An 18,935-nucleotide genomic window follows, 5' to 3' on the forward strand; every position below is an offset into this window, starting at 1 on the left:
TACCTTTCCCCTTTTCCACCAGAGGGAGACACCAAAGCTTCGACTGCCACATCGGCGCCACCGCCAGAAACGGTGGGCGACTGTTTCACACTACGAGCTGCGGCGCGCTCTTCAAAACAGCAATTTTTACCACGGCTCACATGGATGTGTGTGTTGTCCATAGCGTAAGTTAGTTTAAGTTAGGTTAAGTAGTGTGTAAGCCTAGAGACCGATGATCTCAGCAGTTTGGCCCCATAGAACTTACCACGAATTTCCAAAAATTTTCCACATTTTTTTCAATCGAAATAGATCGAGAAAGAGATGTGTTGCATTAGTTTTTGAACGCCCCTCTTAAATGCCACGTATGACATAATCCGTTAATCGCAAAGCACACCATTTCGCAGTGTGGCAGGTACAGAAACTGACGATTGCTTCTGCGCACTTCGGTAGTACAAGAAATAGTGCCCGGGTCGGCAGTGTCTGTAAGCTACCAGGGCCCGTTACAACTGTGAATAGCGCCGCGCACAAAATGAGATGTGGGTACAGGCCCGTCGAATGGTGAGCACCCGGCTCAGTGGTGCCATCTTCCGTTGATTCTTTATCGCGATACTGACCGGCGAGGTAGAGTTTGCTCGGGAGCTACGATTTCCTGTTATTCATTTTTGCTCACCTTGTTATTTCTTCATACTCACCAACATGTCCCAATATACTGGAGGAATTGCTGGAAGTACAACGCAGTAACCAAATCCTCGAAATGAACACTGTGTTTCTCATAAAGAAAGTATATTACATTGAACTCTCATTTACAATGATCATGCATAACAAAATTGGCCGGCCGCGGTGGTCTAGCGGTTCTAGGCGCTCAGTCCGGAACCGCGAGACTGCTACGGTCGCAGGTTCGAATCCTGCCTCGGGCATGGATGTGTGTGATGTCCTTAGGTTAGTTAGGTTTAAGTAGTTCTAAGTTCTAGGGGACTGATGACCACAGATGTTAAGTCCCATAGTGCTCAGAGCCATTTGAACCATTTTTTTAACAAAATTGATTCGTTATTCGGAACATCATAAATACATTAATGCCTACTATGCCCAAGCCGCCTGTCTTAGTTAAAGATTCGAGTTGAATATACAGATAAGTTTTCTCTTGTCCCAGTGACGTCACCGGGATTGTCACTGCCGTTCTTCTTCATGGCCAACATCGTATCTCCAAGGCAGTACCCGACGACACGGAATAAAGTGCCAACCAGCTGGTACCGCGAACGTAGTAATATTTCTTACGTCGTCCCGGCTTGCAGATACGCTGCGTCCATCCATGCCAGAATAAATGCACATAAATAAAAAAACACATCCGATCAGCAAGATATACCAATTAATTAATTAAAAAAGCTTTTTATGGCGACGATCATCAATCCCGTCGGTTAGGTAAATGCTTGTGCAAAACATCGCTTCACCAAAGTGATACGTCACACTACAATGGACTGAGAATTTCTTGGCAGTGGGAACGCAGCGCGTTATCCTGGATGGAGAATCGTTGATAGACGTAGAAGATACTTTTTCGGGTGTGCCCCAAGAAAGTGTGTTGGAACCATTGCTGTTCATGTTGTATGTTAATGATCTTGCAGACCGTATTCTTTAATGCACTCGAAGACAAAAAATGGCTATGCACCATGAAGGAATCATCCGAATGGGATGGAAATCGGTAGACATGATTAACATGTACAGATAAATAACTTATTACAGTTTCAGAAAAACTGGATGATTTATTCAAGAAAAAGAACTTCACAAATTGACTAGTCAACGACGCGTTGGTCCACCTCTGGCCATTATGCAATCAATTATTCGGCTTAGCATTGATCGACAGATTTGTTGAATGTCTTCCTGAGGGATTCTGTCCAACTGGTGCATTAGATCGATAAAATACCGAGCTGGTTGGAGGGCGTTGCCCATAACGCTTCAAACGTTCTCAACTGGGGAGAGATCCGGTGACGTGTGGGCAAGGCAAGGTTTTGCAAGCATGGAGACTAACAGCAGAAACTCTCGCCGTGTCCGGGCGGGCATTATCGTGCTCAGGATGACTTCCATTGAAGAGTAAGAGAACGGGTCGTAGAATATCGCAAACGTACCTTTGTGTTGTAAGGTGCTGCGGATAACAACCAAAGGGGTCCTGCTATGAAACAAAGCTGCACTCCAGATCATTACTCTTGGTTCTCTGGCCGTATGCTGGTCGGATGTCACGTTGGTAGCAGTCTTCGGTGCCGATTCGTATCTTCTGGGATTGTCCTTGCGGTCGCAAGAAATTAATGTACCTTGCTTGGCTTCTCGTGTCTTGAAACTCAGTCATCTTAACTCGCGAACAAAAATAGTAATCCTACCTGATGAAATTCACTGCTCTCTGTGTAAACGTACACTTCCATTCTGCGGACGTATACGTGTATGCAGCATCAGCATGCATGAAGTATTTCAGAGTGCAGTTGAGCAGCAAAACAGTAAATGTGCAAATGTACTTTTGCATTAAATATTTTATTCAGCTAGATGCTGTACAGTCTGTGATATTGATGTGACTCTGAAACTTCTAGTCTCCTCCTCTTCCATTTCTTTTTTAGTTAGGCCACAGCCGCAACAGCGGCTACTTCTTCGCCTAGAACACAGTGTGACTCACTGACTAATGGGCAGCTGTTACCTGAAGTGCCTGTGCGGAGGACCTGCCTTTGCGAGCCACTTATCTCCTACAGTCCAGCCGGCCGTTGTGACCGAGCGGTTCTAGGCGCTTCAGTTCGGAACCGCGCGACTGCTACGGTCGCAGGTTCGAATCCTGCCTCGGGCATGGATGTGTGTGATGTCATGAGGTTAGTTAGGTTTAAGTAGTTCTAAGTTCCAGGGGACTGATGACCTCAGCTGTTACGTCCAATAGTGCTAAGAGCCATTTGAACCATTTGAACCGTCCTACCGGGAGCGTCTCGATGCAGCGGTTCGGAATCTCGCAACTGAAAGGGACAATTTGCTCGCATTTTTCACTTTTTTTAAGCTTAGGGGAAGTGTCCCGGTTTCTCATACCCAAATTACGTCCATATTTAGTCAGTCTAAGATAAATATCCGGGTTTGTCAAGTATTATGGCAACCCTAACGAGGGAATTCTCAAGGCTCGAAACAACAGGAATTTGGTGTTCCACTGGTATTGAGAAGCTTTGCGTATCACTACGATTATGAAGGTGAAACCATTCGATTGCGTTACTCTTAGTTCGGCTACTAACGGACTTTAACTGTGTACACGAGGTTGCACCATAAAATGCATGAAACAATATGCTGTTGACAATAGACATATTTGGCGAAAGCAAATAACTAGCTGTAGGTAGAAACTTTATGTGGAGCTGTACGACAAACATCACAAATACGTTCAAGACGTTCTTCCGATAACTTTGTTATAGTACCAACAGTGTTGAACTTCTTTTGTGGCGAAGCTTTGTAGTCGGCAAGAACTGTTAGCTTATCTTTGAGGAGTATTGTTTCCACCACTGCTGCTAGGATTACAATCTTTAACACTATTAATCTCGCTATCACCTATAAAGTCGTTTTCTTCGTCCACTGTACTGTACAATGTAACCTAGTATTTCTGAGTAACCAGATTCACCAAAAACACTGCGAAAGTGTAATCATCCTGTCCTACACTGCCTGCCGTTTGGTAATTCATTCTTAGCTTGGATGCTGCGTTATTTAAAACGTTCCCAACATTAACGTTTTTTTATTGAGATTCGAGCAGCTTAGTATGGCGCTCTTCAGCCTACAGAATTTATTTTAAAAAGAGGAAGATAATAAACAATAAAAACAGGCGATAAAATCGGAGACTTAAATGGGAACGCGGCGGAAAAAATCGTGGAACTGAAAGCATAGAAATAAAGGAATGATGATGCTAATAAAATACATATGATGGAGACAGGTAAAAATAATAGACATACAATTAAAAAACACGGCGACAGTTTGGTTTCTGTTCGCCAGAGACATAAAATTCACACCCAGCGATAGCATGATTTCTGTTCGCAACACTTCGGAAAGACGAACAACACTGAGCATTCACGTGAACACTGCACTAAAAAGTTGGCAAATATGACATACCACAGCCGAGGGCAGGTGGGGAACCTGGAGAGATGAAGGGAAACTAAAAAGGGGGGAAGGAGAGGAAAAAGGAAGGGGGGAAAGGGCGGAAAGGAGCCGATGGAGGACGAGGACCCATAAGAGAAGGGGGGGGGGGAGGGAGTTTTGTCTTACATGTGTGACACTATTGACACAATTATACTGAAGACATCAATTGCTTGCTGAGGTTAATCCTCCTCCAAGACTGAAAGCGCCATCGAGTACAAACCGAAAGCAACACAACCACACACCATCGCGGGCGTGATTAGAAATGTGAGCTGGGTCTGTTAATATACAAATCCCTGTTCGAACCGAGAACACCCCTTGTAGGTATGGGTGTAGGTGTATTCGCCGAGAGGTAGTGGGGATAACTACTCTAGAAGGAGCGGTAAGGCAGTGCGAGGCGAGGCGAGGCGAGGCGCGACCTTCCAGCGTCCACCAGCAGGTAGCGCTGCCTGCCGCCGCAGCCTCGGCGGCGCGCCCGCAGAGCGCAGCACCGTCGCAGGTAGCACAGCAGGTGCGGAGGTGGCCCGCGCACTGACGTGTAGTGTCAACATGGCCGCCGCCGGGGCAGGTAGAGCCTGCGCTTGACCGAGTCGCGACTCGACCGCTTCCACCAGCAGTAGGAGCGATCCGTCTCTTCCGCGCGAACCCCCGTGTGAGTGTGCGATCCCGCGACGCCGCCATGTACCGCATGAACTTCTACGAGAGCACGTGCCTGCGCTGCGGCCAGACCGTGTACCAGGTGGACCGCGTGGGCCCGCTCAAGGACTTCACCTTCTTCCACAGCGGCTGCTTCAAGTGCGCGGCGTGCGGCACCAAGCTGACGCTCAAGACGTACTACAACAACCAGCACCGGCAGGAGGACAAGGAGGTGTACTGCAGCAGCCACGTGCCCAAGATCGGCCCGGGCCACCTGGACGGCTCGGCGGTCGGCATCCGCTCGGCGCTCAACGTGCCCAAGTCGTCGACGTTCGTGAACGAGCAGATCCGCGGCGGCGGCCGCGGCGGCACGTTCGACGCGGACGCGCTCAGCATCCGGCCGTACCTGAACGGCCACCAGGGCGCCGGCCACGGCCACGGGCCGTCGGCGGGCTTCGGCGGGCGCGCGTCGCCCGCGCACCACGACCCGCCCGGCTCCGGCTACCAGTACGGCCGCTTCGACGCCAGCGCGCTGCACATCGCGCACGCGCTCAAGGCCACCGAGCTGCAGCGCGCCTACTCCAAGCACCGCGAAAAGCCCATCGACTACTACCTGGTGAGTAGCCACCCCTCACAAGGGTCACTGTCCCCCACGTCGCGTGGCTTGTGTCTGGCATCTCAACCCCCCCTGATTTTTGGCTGTGGTGAAACACTGATATGAAGCATAGCCCGTGGTCTAGGTTAGTTTACCCGGTAGTATGCTTGTGACTTGAGAAACCAACGAATGTGAAGCCCAAACAGAGGCTGTGTTAACATACTGACCTGTAGCACAGCCTAATGTGGTGAGTAGTCACCCCTCAGAAGGGTCACTGTCCCCGACATCGCGTGGCTGGTGTCTGGCATCAGCCACCCCTGATTTTTGGCTGTGGTGAAACACTGATGTGAAGCGTAGCCCGTGGTCTAGTTTATCCGGTAGTATGCTTGTGACTTGACGAAACCAACGAATGTGAAGCCCAAACAGAGGCTGCGTTAACATACTGACCTGTAGCGCATCCTAATGTTTACATTCCCGCCATATCCAAACACACTTTGCCGTAAAATTAAAAATGGAAGCTAAATTCAGAAAACCTGTATCAGCAAGCGAAAGTAATAAATGATTTCTGCTATTTGGACAGCAAAATAACTAACGATGGCCGGAGTAAAGAGGATACAAAATGCAGACTTACAATGCCAATGACATTATTTCCAAACAAGAGAAATCTGTGAACATCGAATGTAGCTTTAAGTGTTAGCAAGTCTTTTCTGGTGGTATTTGTCAGGACTGTAGGCACGTATGGAAGTGAAACATGGACAACAAACAGCTGAGACAAAAAGAGAATAGACTGTGGAGTCACAGAAGAATGTTGAGGCATAGATAGGTAGCTGATATAACTAATGAGAAGGTATTGAATAGAATTGGCAGACAACAAACTTGTCGCACAACTTGACCAAAAGAAGAGATCGGTTGATGGGACACATTCGCGACATGAAGAGGTCACCAGTTTAGTGTGGGGGGTAAAAATCGTAGAGGGAGACCAAGTGATGCATACATTAAGCAGATATAAAACGATGGAAGTTGCAGTAGTTATTCAGAGATGAATAGGCTCGCACGGGATAGAGTAGCATGGAGAGCTGCATCAGGCCAGTCTTCGAACTGAAGGCCAACCCAACAACAACATATTAGATTATGAACGATTTTCCGGCGAGTGTTTTGATGTATCTTATTTACGCTTATCATACATAGACTACCAAACATTTACCCATCACAACTGTATGCAACGCTAGTCGCGGAACGCTAAAATCGAAATTCGTAGCACTGTTCCCATGTATGGCCAGAAATGGTTTTTTGCTAGGACAATCAAATATTTGTTTTTTTAGTGTCAGTTGTCGCATGCGAATGGTGTCTGTGAATCAGCTGTTTCATATTCCTCAGTAGGATGAAGTGAGGTGTTCATTACTCAAGTAACAATTTAAATAGAGAACGAGTTCGTTATAAAGCAACATCCCGATTATCGATATGCGGTCTAGACTGCGATACAGCAACGACCTTCATGAATTCGTGACAGTTCGTCCACTGCATCAAGGTTTCCATAGTCTCCAACATTTTCAGCCATGACAACAGTAACCTCTTCATCAATTTGTGGCGCAGTTGGCCGTGAGCGATTCATCTCCTACAAACCCGATGTGGAAAGAGGACCTCTACACATACCATTAATGCATCGATATTCCTGAAGCTTTCGAAATGTGGTGCCACAGAGCAATGCTGAAGATTAGATTGGTCGATCACATAACTAATGAGGAGGAATTGAATAGAAATTGAGAGAAGAGAAATTTGTGGCACAACTTGACTAGAAGAATGGATTGGTTGGTAGAGCATATTCTGAGGCATCAAGGGATCGCCAATTTAGTATTGGAGGGCAGTGTGGAGGGTAAAAATCGTAGAGACGAAGAGATGAATACACTAAAGAGATTCAGAAGGATGTAGGTTGCAGTAGGTACTGGGAGATGAAGAACCTTGCACAGGATAGAGTAGCATGGAGAGCTGCATCAAGCCAGTCTCTGGACTGAAGACCACAACAACAACAACAACATTCACGAAGAGCAGCAGCCAGTATTGGTGTTGTTTTGATGAAACAGCTCATGAAACTGCTCACCTTGTCCAGACCGACATTAACTGTCTGCACCTGTAATGTACACTGATGTCTGCGTTTCAACCTTACGTCGCCGCACCAACTCAACAAGTCGTTGCAAGTCCCATACAGAAATATTAAGCCATGCTACCTCTATAGCAACCCATAACTACGAAATTGTTGCCAGTGCAGGATGTTGTGCACGAACTGATCTCTCGATCACGTCCCATAAATGTTCGATGGGATTCATTTCGGACGATCTGGGTTGCCAAATCAGTCCCTCGAATTGTCCAGAATGTTCTTCAAACCAATCACGAACAACTGTGAGTCGGTGTGATGACATCGTTGTTTATGAACACGTAAAGGCCATGAATGGCTGCAAATGGTCTCCAAGTAGCCGAACATATCCAATTCCAGTCTACGATCGGTTCAGTGGCGCCAGAAGACCCAGCCCATTTCCTGTAAACACAGCCCAATTCATTACAGAGACACCACCATCTTGCAGGATGCCTTGCTGACAACCTGGGCCGATGGTTTCCGAGAGGTCTGCACCACAGTCGAACCCTTCCATCACTTCTTACCAACTGAAACTGGACTCATCCGACCAGACCCCGGCTTTCCAGTAGTCTAGGATGCAGTCGATACGGTCAGGAGCCTAGGAGAGGCGCTGTAGGCGATGTCCTGCTGATAGCAAAGGCACTCGCGTGGGTCGTCTGCTGACATAGTCAATTAACGCCAGATTTCGCCGCACTTTCCTAACGGATACGTTCGTCGCACGTTCCACATTGATTTCTGTTGTTAGTTCATGCAGCGTTGCTTGTCTGTTAGCACTGACAACTCTACGCAAACGCTGCTTCTTTCGGTCGTTAAGTGAAGGCCGTCGGCCCCTGCGTCGACTGTGGTGGGGTAATGCCTCAAATTTGGTGCTCTCGGCACACTTTTGACACTGTGGATCTCGGAATATTGAATTCCCTAACTATTTCCAAAAAGGCATTAATTCCCGTCGTGCGGCCACAATCACGTGGAAAACATTTTCACATGAACCACCTGAGCCCAAATGACAGCTCCGCCGATGCACTGACATTTTCTGCCTTTTGTACGCTATATTACCACCATCTGTGTGTGTACATATCACGATCCCATGACTTTTGTCACTCCACTGTAAGTGCAAAAATAGTCGTTGAACCTGCAGGTGTAGGGTTTAAAACGCTTGCGTAATATTGCTCTACAGAAGCTTAAGCAAACTTTCACCAAGTGCTTAAGGATACGTAGTAACCAATGGGCGTTGTGCAGTGTCGGACAGGAGTTTCCCCCCACAGGAAACTTAATGTTCCTCTCGCTCGCCATATCTACGTTGATATGTTTTGTGAGCAAACTTATTTCTTCTCCCTCTCAGCAGATGTGTGGTGTTTATTATCGGCGCGACGTCGTCCATGGTCTATTTAATCACGCATTATGTAAACTGCGTATTAGTATGCCATCTTCTGTGACAGCCAGCCAGCACACCACTGACGACAGCTGCAGTGTAGATAGAGATGGATTCGCATTCGGGAGGAAATGAGTTTAAAGCTCAATTCGGCCATCCATAACTAAAACGATAATTTATTTGAAGATGTGCTAAAGGAATGAAAAGGGAAGATGTAAAGAGTATCACGGAAAAATTTAACTAGATCACATAAAATGGCTAGATCGTGTTGAAAGAGAAGTGGCGTTAATAGGCTGTCAAAAATAATATTATATTACAAATCCATAGAAAAATGAAGTAGAGGACGACCACAGAAAAGAAGGAAAGAGAAATTTTGAGATCCTTAATGTAACCACAAAACTAACGTTTCATGTTGACGATATGTCACTAAAAGCCCGACAATTCTTACACAAGTCAGATGCTTATGGAAAACTGTCCTACAAATGTTTTGATGTTAATATAATTCACTAAAGATTTACTAAATATTATATGTTTCTACAGTATCTATTTAGTTCTCGCTCCTGCTGTGTATAAATCGCCGTTTACTCAGTAATGAGCCATGTAATACGGTAATGTTGTCTCTGTAAGATCGTACTGCAGTTACTTTCTCAACATAATCTACCTACTTGTGTATTATGGTGTTATATACGTAGTTATGACATGCAGATGAGAGATGCGTTGAGATTTTTCATCAGTGTGGAATAGAACGAAGTGTATATGAAAACCGGCGCTTGCATCATAGGCTGTGCCTATGGAGCTGAATGGGAAAGGCCAAACACAAAGCTCTTCACTCTACAGAGGGCTCGTTATATGAAGCCGTGCGCTGCGGCGAGATTTTCAAAATGTTTTAAATGGCTCTGAGCACTATGGGACTTAACCTCTGTGGTAATCAGTCCCCTAGAACTTAGAACTACTTAAACCTAACCAACCTTAGGACACCACACACATCCATGTCCGCGGCAGGATTCTCACCTGCGACCGTAGCGGTCACGCGGTTCCAGACTGTAGCGCCTAGAACCGCACGGCCACGGCGAGATTTTAAATGCAACGCTGCGCGATTTTTGAAAGTCTCGCATGTTAAACCCCTGTGGCATAATATCCCTTATGTTGCACGTCATATCTCCAACATTCCTGCTCCCACATGATTTTAAATTGTCATCTTAAGTAAGCAAACTCGTATATGGCTTGTAGAGAAACAAGTGTACTTACTTTCTCCCACAAAATATTGTCTGCGAAGAGTTACTTTTTTGTCATTAGACTTCGTAATAACCACGTCCGTGGGAGTGTAGGTAAAATCGCGTGGTATCTTGTTTTTACTCTTGTGGAAGAAAAAAACAAAACTTTCTTCGACACTGACCTGAAACAGAGTACCGTTTCTGCAAAACTAACGTTTGGTGTCACTAGACGACTCAAGGAACATATTCTGGAATCTGTAAGTAGTCTAACCTGTTACTACAGGTGGTATGTCGCTACGGCTACCTTGACAAGACATTCCACGTTTCAATTGCAGTCGCTAACACAGCAATAGGTCAGTATTTTCATAAACTGCGCATTGTTTTGAAAGCCATTCTTACATGATAAACCAGGGAGTTGAATAAAAACATAACGGCGTTACTTGGCATCCAGAGGAAAGATGTAGCACGGTATATTTCCTCCGCCAATATTGAATAAAATCGTTTTGATAATTAGGCCTCGTCACTGAAAAGGCAGCTGCAAATCCCTTAAAACGGTGGTTTTTGCATTTAACTATTATTTTATAGAATGACATCTAATGCCCATAACAATTTTATTGAGACTCGACATAAGTAAAAAGGCGAAGCTGCTAATGCACATATGAGATCAGGTTTTCAAAGGTTTCCTTAACAGCTTAAAGCGAATGCCAGAATGGTTCCTTTGGAAAGGACGGGCCGATTTTCTTGCACATTCCCGTCCAACACAAATTGTGGCGTCTATAATGACCTCGTCCTCGACGGAACGTTATTCCCCATTATTCCGTCCTTCCTCCAGATTCAGAAAACGCCTTATCACCTTCTGCTATTACATGACCTTTTCTATGTACTATTTTTTACGCGAAACAGCAATAGAGACAGTCCAATGTCGGCATACCCATTCCAGAAACTTCACTACAAAACATTGCATGGCTTATCGCAGGTGAATTTATAAACGGCGTAGCGGTAATAGGCTGTTTAACTGATACCTATGGTATCTTTCACGGGATAGGAGTGGCTCATTTGCGCGTACTCGAGCGTGGCAGAAACTTTAGCCTGTATCGTGCCGACGCTAACTCATCGGAAAACAAGTGCTGACCCCAACGCCCCGCCAGACGCTATCAGAGGTTATTCGTTTCCCAGGGCACTTATCTGGCGCTAGACACGATTATAAAATGCATTAGTGTCGTTGTCAACTACCCGCCCAAAAATATTGCGTCGTATATGGGTATTAATTACCAACTGCGAAAGCCTCTTTTCCACGTCTATCTTGGCAGCCGAGACGAGATACTAGCTTTCTTTTGCACATAAATTAATGTCCGAAAATGAACTTTTATTCAGTATTAAGTACAGGTGACGCTACTCAAAACAGATACATACTACGCAGTACACAGATGGTTTAAAAGGCAATTCATGTTATTTGAAACTGATTAACAGCTGACGCATTGCGGTAAGCGATGGAAGGATATTGTCACATTATTCTCCAGACACGTATAGTTCCAGACAAATGATGATTTCCTCTTTGACACAATGGAAGCACAATGAATATGGCTTACTGAGTTTGTAGTCAGCGTGTCCTTTTAAGCAGCCAGTGACAATTATGTTGTACAGAAGCAGTTAGTCTGATTAAAGACGTTCTCGACCCGAAACAAACGTCACTGAACATTAGTAGTCAGTCGTATTGATATGTCTAACCTGTCCAACTACACAGTGGACATTTATCACTGGTAAAAACGTTAACACAGTTGAAAGAAGCGATGAGCGAAAGAAGAAATAAAATCATAGGAACCCAGAACCTCAGGGTTCATGGTCCGACACATACGCACTTGGACTCCAAGCCCCACGCAGATTACGTTTAGGTATTTATTTTATATATCCCGGTATAATGAATCGAATACTTTCGCATACTATGTAAAAAAAATACTTGTCTGAAAGGGCAACGAAGAAATTTACTGCTATATGTCACAAGGTCTAAAGAATTTACTGCTGTTTGGCATAATGTCTAAACTGTAATTCTTGCCAAGCTGACGTCTTAGAAATAGAGTAGTCAGAGAATAGATCTCAATTCATATTAAGAGCCTTAAGGACACAGGGTACTTTTTCTTCTCCATATTATGTGCACGTCGGCACCTCTTTCTTTGAGAGACTACTTCTTTTACAAATGTTTTACAGTTTTGTAATTTAACACAGTTAATGTAGAGCACTTTCTAAACCACTAGCAAGTATTTTTAACTATTTAGAATGTATTAATGTTTATAAAAAACAATAGTTAAGAAAGGGCTGCACAAGATTTGCTAAAATATTTCTTCAAATTCAGGTAACAGTAAATCCCTGAATGGGCATGTGAAGGAAACCAGATTTTTACCAGATATGTATGATATATTGTCTGAGATGCTTGCCCTTAATTCCGCACATTAACTATATTAACCAGAACAAAAATTATTGTATCTCATATTTTAATTTTTATCATATAACGGATTTTGTTTCTCTACAATTTAGTTTAACTTACAGTAAAGTTTACATCTACTAGACAGGTATAGACAGCTGAAATTTATATTAAGAAAAATGCTTTACAAACTTAAGGAGATATGTGTACCTAAATTCTGAAAAGTACGACTTGCAGGAAATTGAAAATTGAGGTTTGAGTCATATTAAATTGTGTCTCAGAACATTATTGAAGCGTAGTCTACATCCTGCTGCATTTCTTCATCTTCAAGCTTCCTCTTGGCATTCCTATTGCTTCCTTGGCGAATGTATATTAATTATGTCTACATACTTCAGAAAAAATGGCTGTTATTTTTGGTGCATGAAGGTACTAGGGAGACAAATTTTACATAAATAAATATATAAAGGATTTAAAAAAATTACATCTGCGTAGGAATTCTACACTTAATACATCATTATGTGTAAAATTCCGAGGGTATTGTGATATAATTTCGTAATCAATTGCCGATTATTGAAGCATCTTCTTTCATAAAGACAGTGAAGAAATACAAGTAATATGGTGGTGTAGATTGCGTCAAAATAACTGATAAACAAACTAGTAGGAAGGGTTTAGCATCCATGACAAACAGCATCACTGTTAACACAAAAATCTAAATCATCGGGAGGCGACTCGTGTGAGACTTTCTCCCCTAAAGAACTGACGCGTTGGCTGCTCTCAGTAGTATGAATTCCCTTCACCTGTCAAGTAGTTACCCTTCAACTCTCTCTTATAGAATTTATTGACTTGTAGCATTGTTGATATTTGTTGAACACTAATGACTGTCTACACTGACAAAAATCTATGGCACTTAGCCAACAAACATTCAGTAAGACGTAAACTAAACACTTCACCAGAGCGAAAATAAACAGGGGCAAAGTTGATTATTTACAAATGTTGGAAACTAGCAGTGTTACCCCAAGCTAAATCGCTGGAAGCTAAACTTTTCCAGTTTTTCAAAAAACTTGTGGTTTTCTGTAATTTAAATAATGGGATGTGGCCACGTACACGGCCGTAACTAAAATTTAGTATACAGTTATTTTTCGTCCCGAACACAATAAAGTACATATAAATGTAGTCAGGAAAAATTATAGAATGTAATACAGTTGTAAATAGATCCGTTTTTCCATCTTTCAGATGCACCGCCTTCTTTAAGCGAACTTCATTTTCACTATAGGACTTACGTAGCACGTAAACACAGCTCGAATCCGTGTTGCGGTTCCTGAACTTGTCATGCCCAGTGTAGTATTTGAGACCTCTTTTAAGACTATATTTGCGCAAATAGTGGTAGATGTACCACAAAATTACAAGTCAGGGCACAAGTAAAAGAATGAACTTCGAGTTTTTCTTTTTGCTTTTGACTCTGATCTTGTACGTAGAACGAATTTCTGCGTTTCAAAAAGTGTCACAGTTTTACAGCCAGTCTGTCTCTGTAGAGAGCGAGAGAGAGAGAGAGAGAGAGAGAGAGAGAGAGAGAGAGAGAGAGAGAGGAGAGAGGAGATTGATTTTGGTGATGTGAGATCTAGATGTAGGACACTGAAGTTAACAATTTAAAAAAAACCACTGTGTAGGTACAAACCACTTACAGAACCATGAACACGAAAGCGCGGATGAACAAGGTGTCAGCGTCGTCCATGGCTCGAAGGCCGTCCGTTTCACTCGTTCGCCAGGTCGTTGCACCTTCCCGCATCATATTAGCATCGACCCTCATAGGCTACACAACATGAACCTCATTGTTTCTTTAATCTAGTCGATCAATTTTTAGCATGGTGGTGATTGTGCGACCCGAGTAATGCCTTGAATTTATTAACGTATTCCCATTTTCGTTTGGTATGCTACTTGCTTGCTTACCTCTGATTGGTGTCGAATTATTTCGAGAAATGGAAAAGGCTTTCCACATAAGGCTTTATACTATTTTTTTCTGAAGAACATCTTTAGTTCTTATGCTAACCTGACAAATACTTGTTGTCGACATATATAACTTACTATTTCAGGTATACGTCTGTACATCCAGTTTTTGAAACGTGTCCGGTTTACTACAGTTCTGTCTCCAGCTTGTATGCGGCCATTTGTTGCGCCTTATGTCCTCGAAGCTAAAATATTTTTAGGGACATAGGAATTCCTAATTGTCTTATACTGTCAAAGTCAAAGAACCAGTTTCTCATACAACTTACAGTTCTCAAATGGCAAGTATGAAGCAATATGATTAGCGCTCGTAGCTCTTTTATTTACAGACATATTAAAGGAACTATGATTTATTTTTGAAGGACGTTGTGGCACTTGAATTAGCGCTCGAAAGCCGTCGAAAAGAAGTATACGATGTGACTCATGCCATAGTTGTTTGGAGTGATAGTTTTCCACTCACAGCCGAGCGATGAACTATAAGTAATGGCTAAGGCACCCAGCATAACGCACAAGTAAACAGCGATTAACAGGGCTGAAATTGAACTACATCGATCGAATACTACCTTTTAGCATATTCCGGGCTGTTTTCACGAAACATTTCACTGGAAACATTAACAAAAGCCCATGTATACCTCTTACATTGTGACGAATCTTGTTTAGTAATAATAATAATAATAATAATAATAATAGAAACACCGTTGTTTCATATTGTAAAAAAGCCTCAGTTACATGCGCACAATAGGAGACAAAAATGGTAGTGTTAGAAATTTTGACAGTACAGCAAAGTACATGAACCCTATAAGAAGCTGCTGACAGCAGGGAGAATGTGGTCAATACGTTTTTGTATTCACAAAAATTAAAGTACCAATTGCAGTGTTTGGTATTACTACCACCCCACTCCACACATCATCATTTACAGCAGAGCTTGCCATCTCCTCCAGGCGTAATGAGTAATACCTCCGGTAACCAACAACGTAAAGAGATTCTTTAAATATGCTCTGAAAGTTGTGAATAAAATATATAATAATGTAATTAAGTTATTGGGCAAATAGTTGGACAACTGAAAGCCTGTGTAGTGATTTTAAAAGTATTGCTACTTAAACAACGCATCGTTAGAGGCATATTCACATGCGCATGCTCCACAGACACTGCAGAGACTTAAGTACGATGTTGGCGTTCGGTTTGACGATTAGGAGCTGTGCCTTATCCTCTTGTATCAACGAAATAATGTTGTTGTTGTTGTGGTCTTCAGTCCTGAGACTGGTTTGATGCAGCTCTCCATGCTACCCTATCCTGTACAAGTTTCTTCATCTCCCAGTACCTACTGCAACCTACATCCTTCTGAATCTACATGGTGTATTCATCTCTTGGTCTCCCTCTACGATTTTTACCCTCCACGCTGCCCTCCAATGCTAAATTTGTGATCCCTTGATGCCTCAGAACATGTCCTACCAACCGGTCTCTTCTTCTCGTCAAGTTGTGCCACAGACTCCTCTTCTCCCCAATTCTGTTCAATACCTCCTCATTAGTTATGTGATCTACCCATCTAATCTTCAGCATTCTTCTATAGCAACACATTTCGAAAGCTTCTATTCTCTTCCTGTCCAAACTATTTATCATCCATGTTTCACTTCCATACATGGCTACACTCCATACAAATACTTTCAGAAACGACTTCCTGACACTTAAATCTATACTCGATGTTAACAAATTTCTCTTCTTCAGAAACGCTTTCCTTGCCATTGCCAGTCTACATTTTATATCTTCTCTACTTCGACCATCATCAGTTATTTTGCTCCCCAAATATCAAAACTCCTTTACTACTTTAAGTGTCTCATTTACTAATCTAATTCCCTCAGCATCACCCGACTTATTTCGACTACATTCCATTATCTTCGTTTTGCTTTTGTTGATGTTCATCTTATATCCTCCTTTCAAGACACTGTCCATTCCGTTCAACTGATCTTCCAAGTCCTTTGCTGTCTCTGACAGAATTACAATGTCATCGGCAAACCTCAAAGTTTTTATTTCTTCTCCATGGATTTTAATACCTACTCCGAATTTTTCTTTTGTTTCCTTTACTGCTTGCTCAATATACAGATTGAATAACATTGGGGAGAGGCTACAACCCTGTCTCACTCCCTTCCCAACCACTGCTTCCCTTTCATGCCCCTCGACTCTTATAACTGCCATCTGGTTTCTGTACAAATTGTAAATAGCCTTTCGCTCCCTGTATTTTACCCCTGCCACCTTTAGAATTTGAATGAGAGTATTCCAGTCAACATTGTCAAAAGCTTTCTCTAAGTCTACAAAGGCTAGAAATGTAGGTTTGCCTTTCCTTAATCTTTCTTCTGAGATAAGTCGTAAGGTCAGTATTGCCTCACGTGTTCCAATATTTCTACGGAATCCAAACTGATCTTCCCCGATGTCGGCTTCTACCAGTTTTTCCATTCGTCTGTAAAGAATTCGCGTTAGTATTTTGCAGCTGTGACTTATTAAACTGATAGTTCGGTAATTTTCACATCTGTCAACACCTGCTTTCTTTGGGATTGGAATTATTATATGCTTCTTGAAGTCTGAGGGTACTTCGCCTGTCTCATACATCTTGCTCACCAGATGGTAGAGTTTTGTCAGGACTGGCTCTCCCGAGGCCGTCAGTAGTTCTAATGGAATGTTGTCTACACCCGCGGCCTTGTTTCGACTCAGGTCTTTCAGTGCTCTGTCAGACTCTTCACGCAGTATCGTATCTCCCATTTCCTCTTCACCTACATTCTCTTCCATTTCCATAATATTGTCAACCATACAGTAAAGCTGCATGCCCTCGGGAAAAATTACGGCTGTAGTTTCCCCTTGCTTTCAACCGTTCGCAGTACTAAATAATAGTGACGAAAATTTATTCCTTCGCCGGAATTCGAACCGGCTATTTACATGTCTAGCGCCACCACAATAAAATATGAATTTGCGACTTTCGAAATATAGGCGGTTATCTCTTTCACCGGAGCTTGTGTAAAATATGTAGGTTAACTGAGATATCATAATTCTTACTATCAGGGCCAGCATTCCGCGTCTTAGACAGAATACATCTGGAAACAATCGTGTGTAAAGTGCATTGCTTTTTCTCTATGCATTATTATTATTATTATTATTATTATTATTATTTTATAATATGCTTACTAAAGAATAGGCATTTCTTGAGCAGTCAGTCTCAGAATGCTCTGACGAGAGACCGAAACTATGACCTGCATCTATACTGCTACCACCTTATCTGCCAGATATCTTTCTTCCTCCCGCATTAGATGCATTATACCCCATTCAGCGTCCAGGCAGCAGCCGCTCGGTGCCGACGTCTCCAACTGTGTTGCGGCGGTGAACTTTTCAGTGGTTACGTCAGCCGCTATAATATACACAGTTACTCAAGCCGGAGACTTCGACGCCAGGACGGGCGAGCAACCCTTTCTCCAAGTCTCGTGCCGAACCGCGATGTCTGCAGGAACACTCGCGCCAGTGCTTTTCGCAAATAGTTTCTCCTCAACGAAACACCACAGTTGGAAACTACTATAATGTCGTCGTCGCGGAACACAAAGTAATTTTGAATTGCGATTGAAACAATTTCGGTATTAAAAATACAGTAGCTTGTAATTTCCTAGAACAGTGCCAGTTTCGCGCCTCACCTTTTTCATGCTACTTCTCTTCCAGCCGATTCATGGATCTCTGCCTGCATGTGAACTATCATCCCACATAGTTTGTCGGTGAGGCTCTGCAACACTCTGTGTCCTTCAGTATCTCATCTGAACTGCCTAGACAATAACATCAACTTCCCTCTGTTCACTCTCGTCCTGCATCTTCCTACTGCTAAAACTAACTACTTACATTTTCACCTTTGGTAAAGAATCTGTTGAAAGAATGACTTTAGACAGTAAGTTACTCACAAAGAAACGAGAATATGTATTGTGCACACACTTGTGAAGAAAGCTGTTCTTCTCATTACACAAGTTATATTTCGATCTTGCATGTTAATCTCGTTTCTCCATGGAATTACCTTTCTTGACTTGCTTTGGCACATCACTTGCAGTTTCCACTTCATTTTAAGTCAAGCAGTCTAGACACGAATGTGTTAGTTTCTTGTTCTTCCGAGGCACTCTGGCTGTGCTCTTGATAATTTTTTGTCGTTCGACGGATACGTTCCAAGTGATTTCCCTAATGGCGTGGACGTTACTGATGTTTGTGTCACACTCTTTCTGTGAAGCTTGTGCTGTCCTAAAGGCCACGTGACACGATGGTTCTTGTACAGGATGATTCTTATTAACGTTTACAAAACCCAGAAGCGACGAATATGACACTAAGACAAGTAATCTAATACAAAATACATGGGGCCACAAATGTCTCAAAATACCCCAAAAGTAGAAGAGAAATGTTAAACATGTGACGTCACCAGATGACATACCTCGTCGTAAGCAAAG

At 43.1% G+C, this 18,935-nt stretch overlaps 1 protein-coding gene across 1 annotated transcript in view; it reads left to right on the forward strand.

Annotated features, from left to right (window-relative positions):
- The first annotated feature begins 4,789 nt into the window (after positions 1-4,789).
- Positions 4,790-18,935, forward strand: part of LOC124798171 (hillarin) — a 544,164-nt gene continuing 530,018 nt past the window's right edge. Inside the window, exon 1 of the mRNA XM_047261455.1 lies at positions 4,790-5,362. Within this exon, the coding sequence (XP_047117411.1) occupies positions 4,790-5,362 (573 nt within the window). The remainder of the gene's footprint in view (positions 5,363-18,935) is intronic.

The sequence above is a fragment of the Schistocerca piceifrons genome, chromosome 5 (assembly GCF_021461385.2).
Source record: "Schistocerca piceifrons isolate TAMUIC-IGC-003096 chromosome 5, iqSchPice1.1, whole genome shotgun sequence".
Lineage (NCBI taxonomy): Eukaryota > Metazoa > Arthropoda > Insecta > Orthoptera > Acrididae > Schistocerca > Schistocerca piceifrons.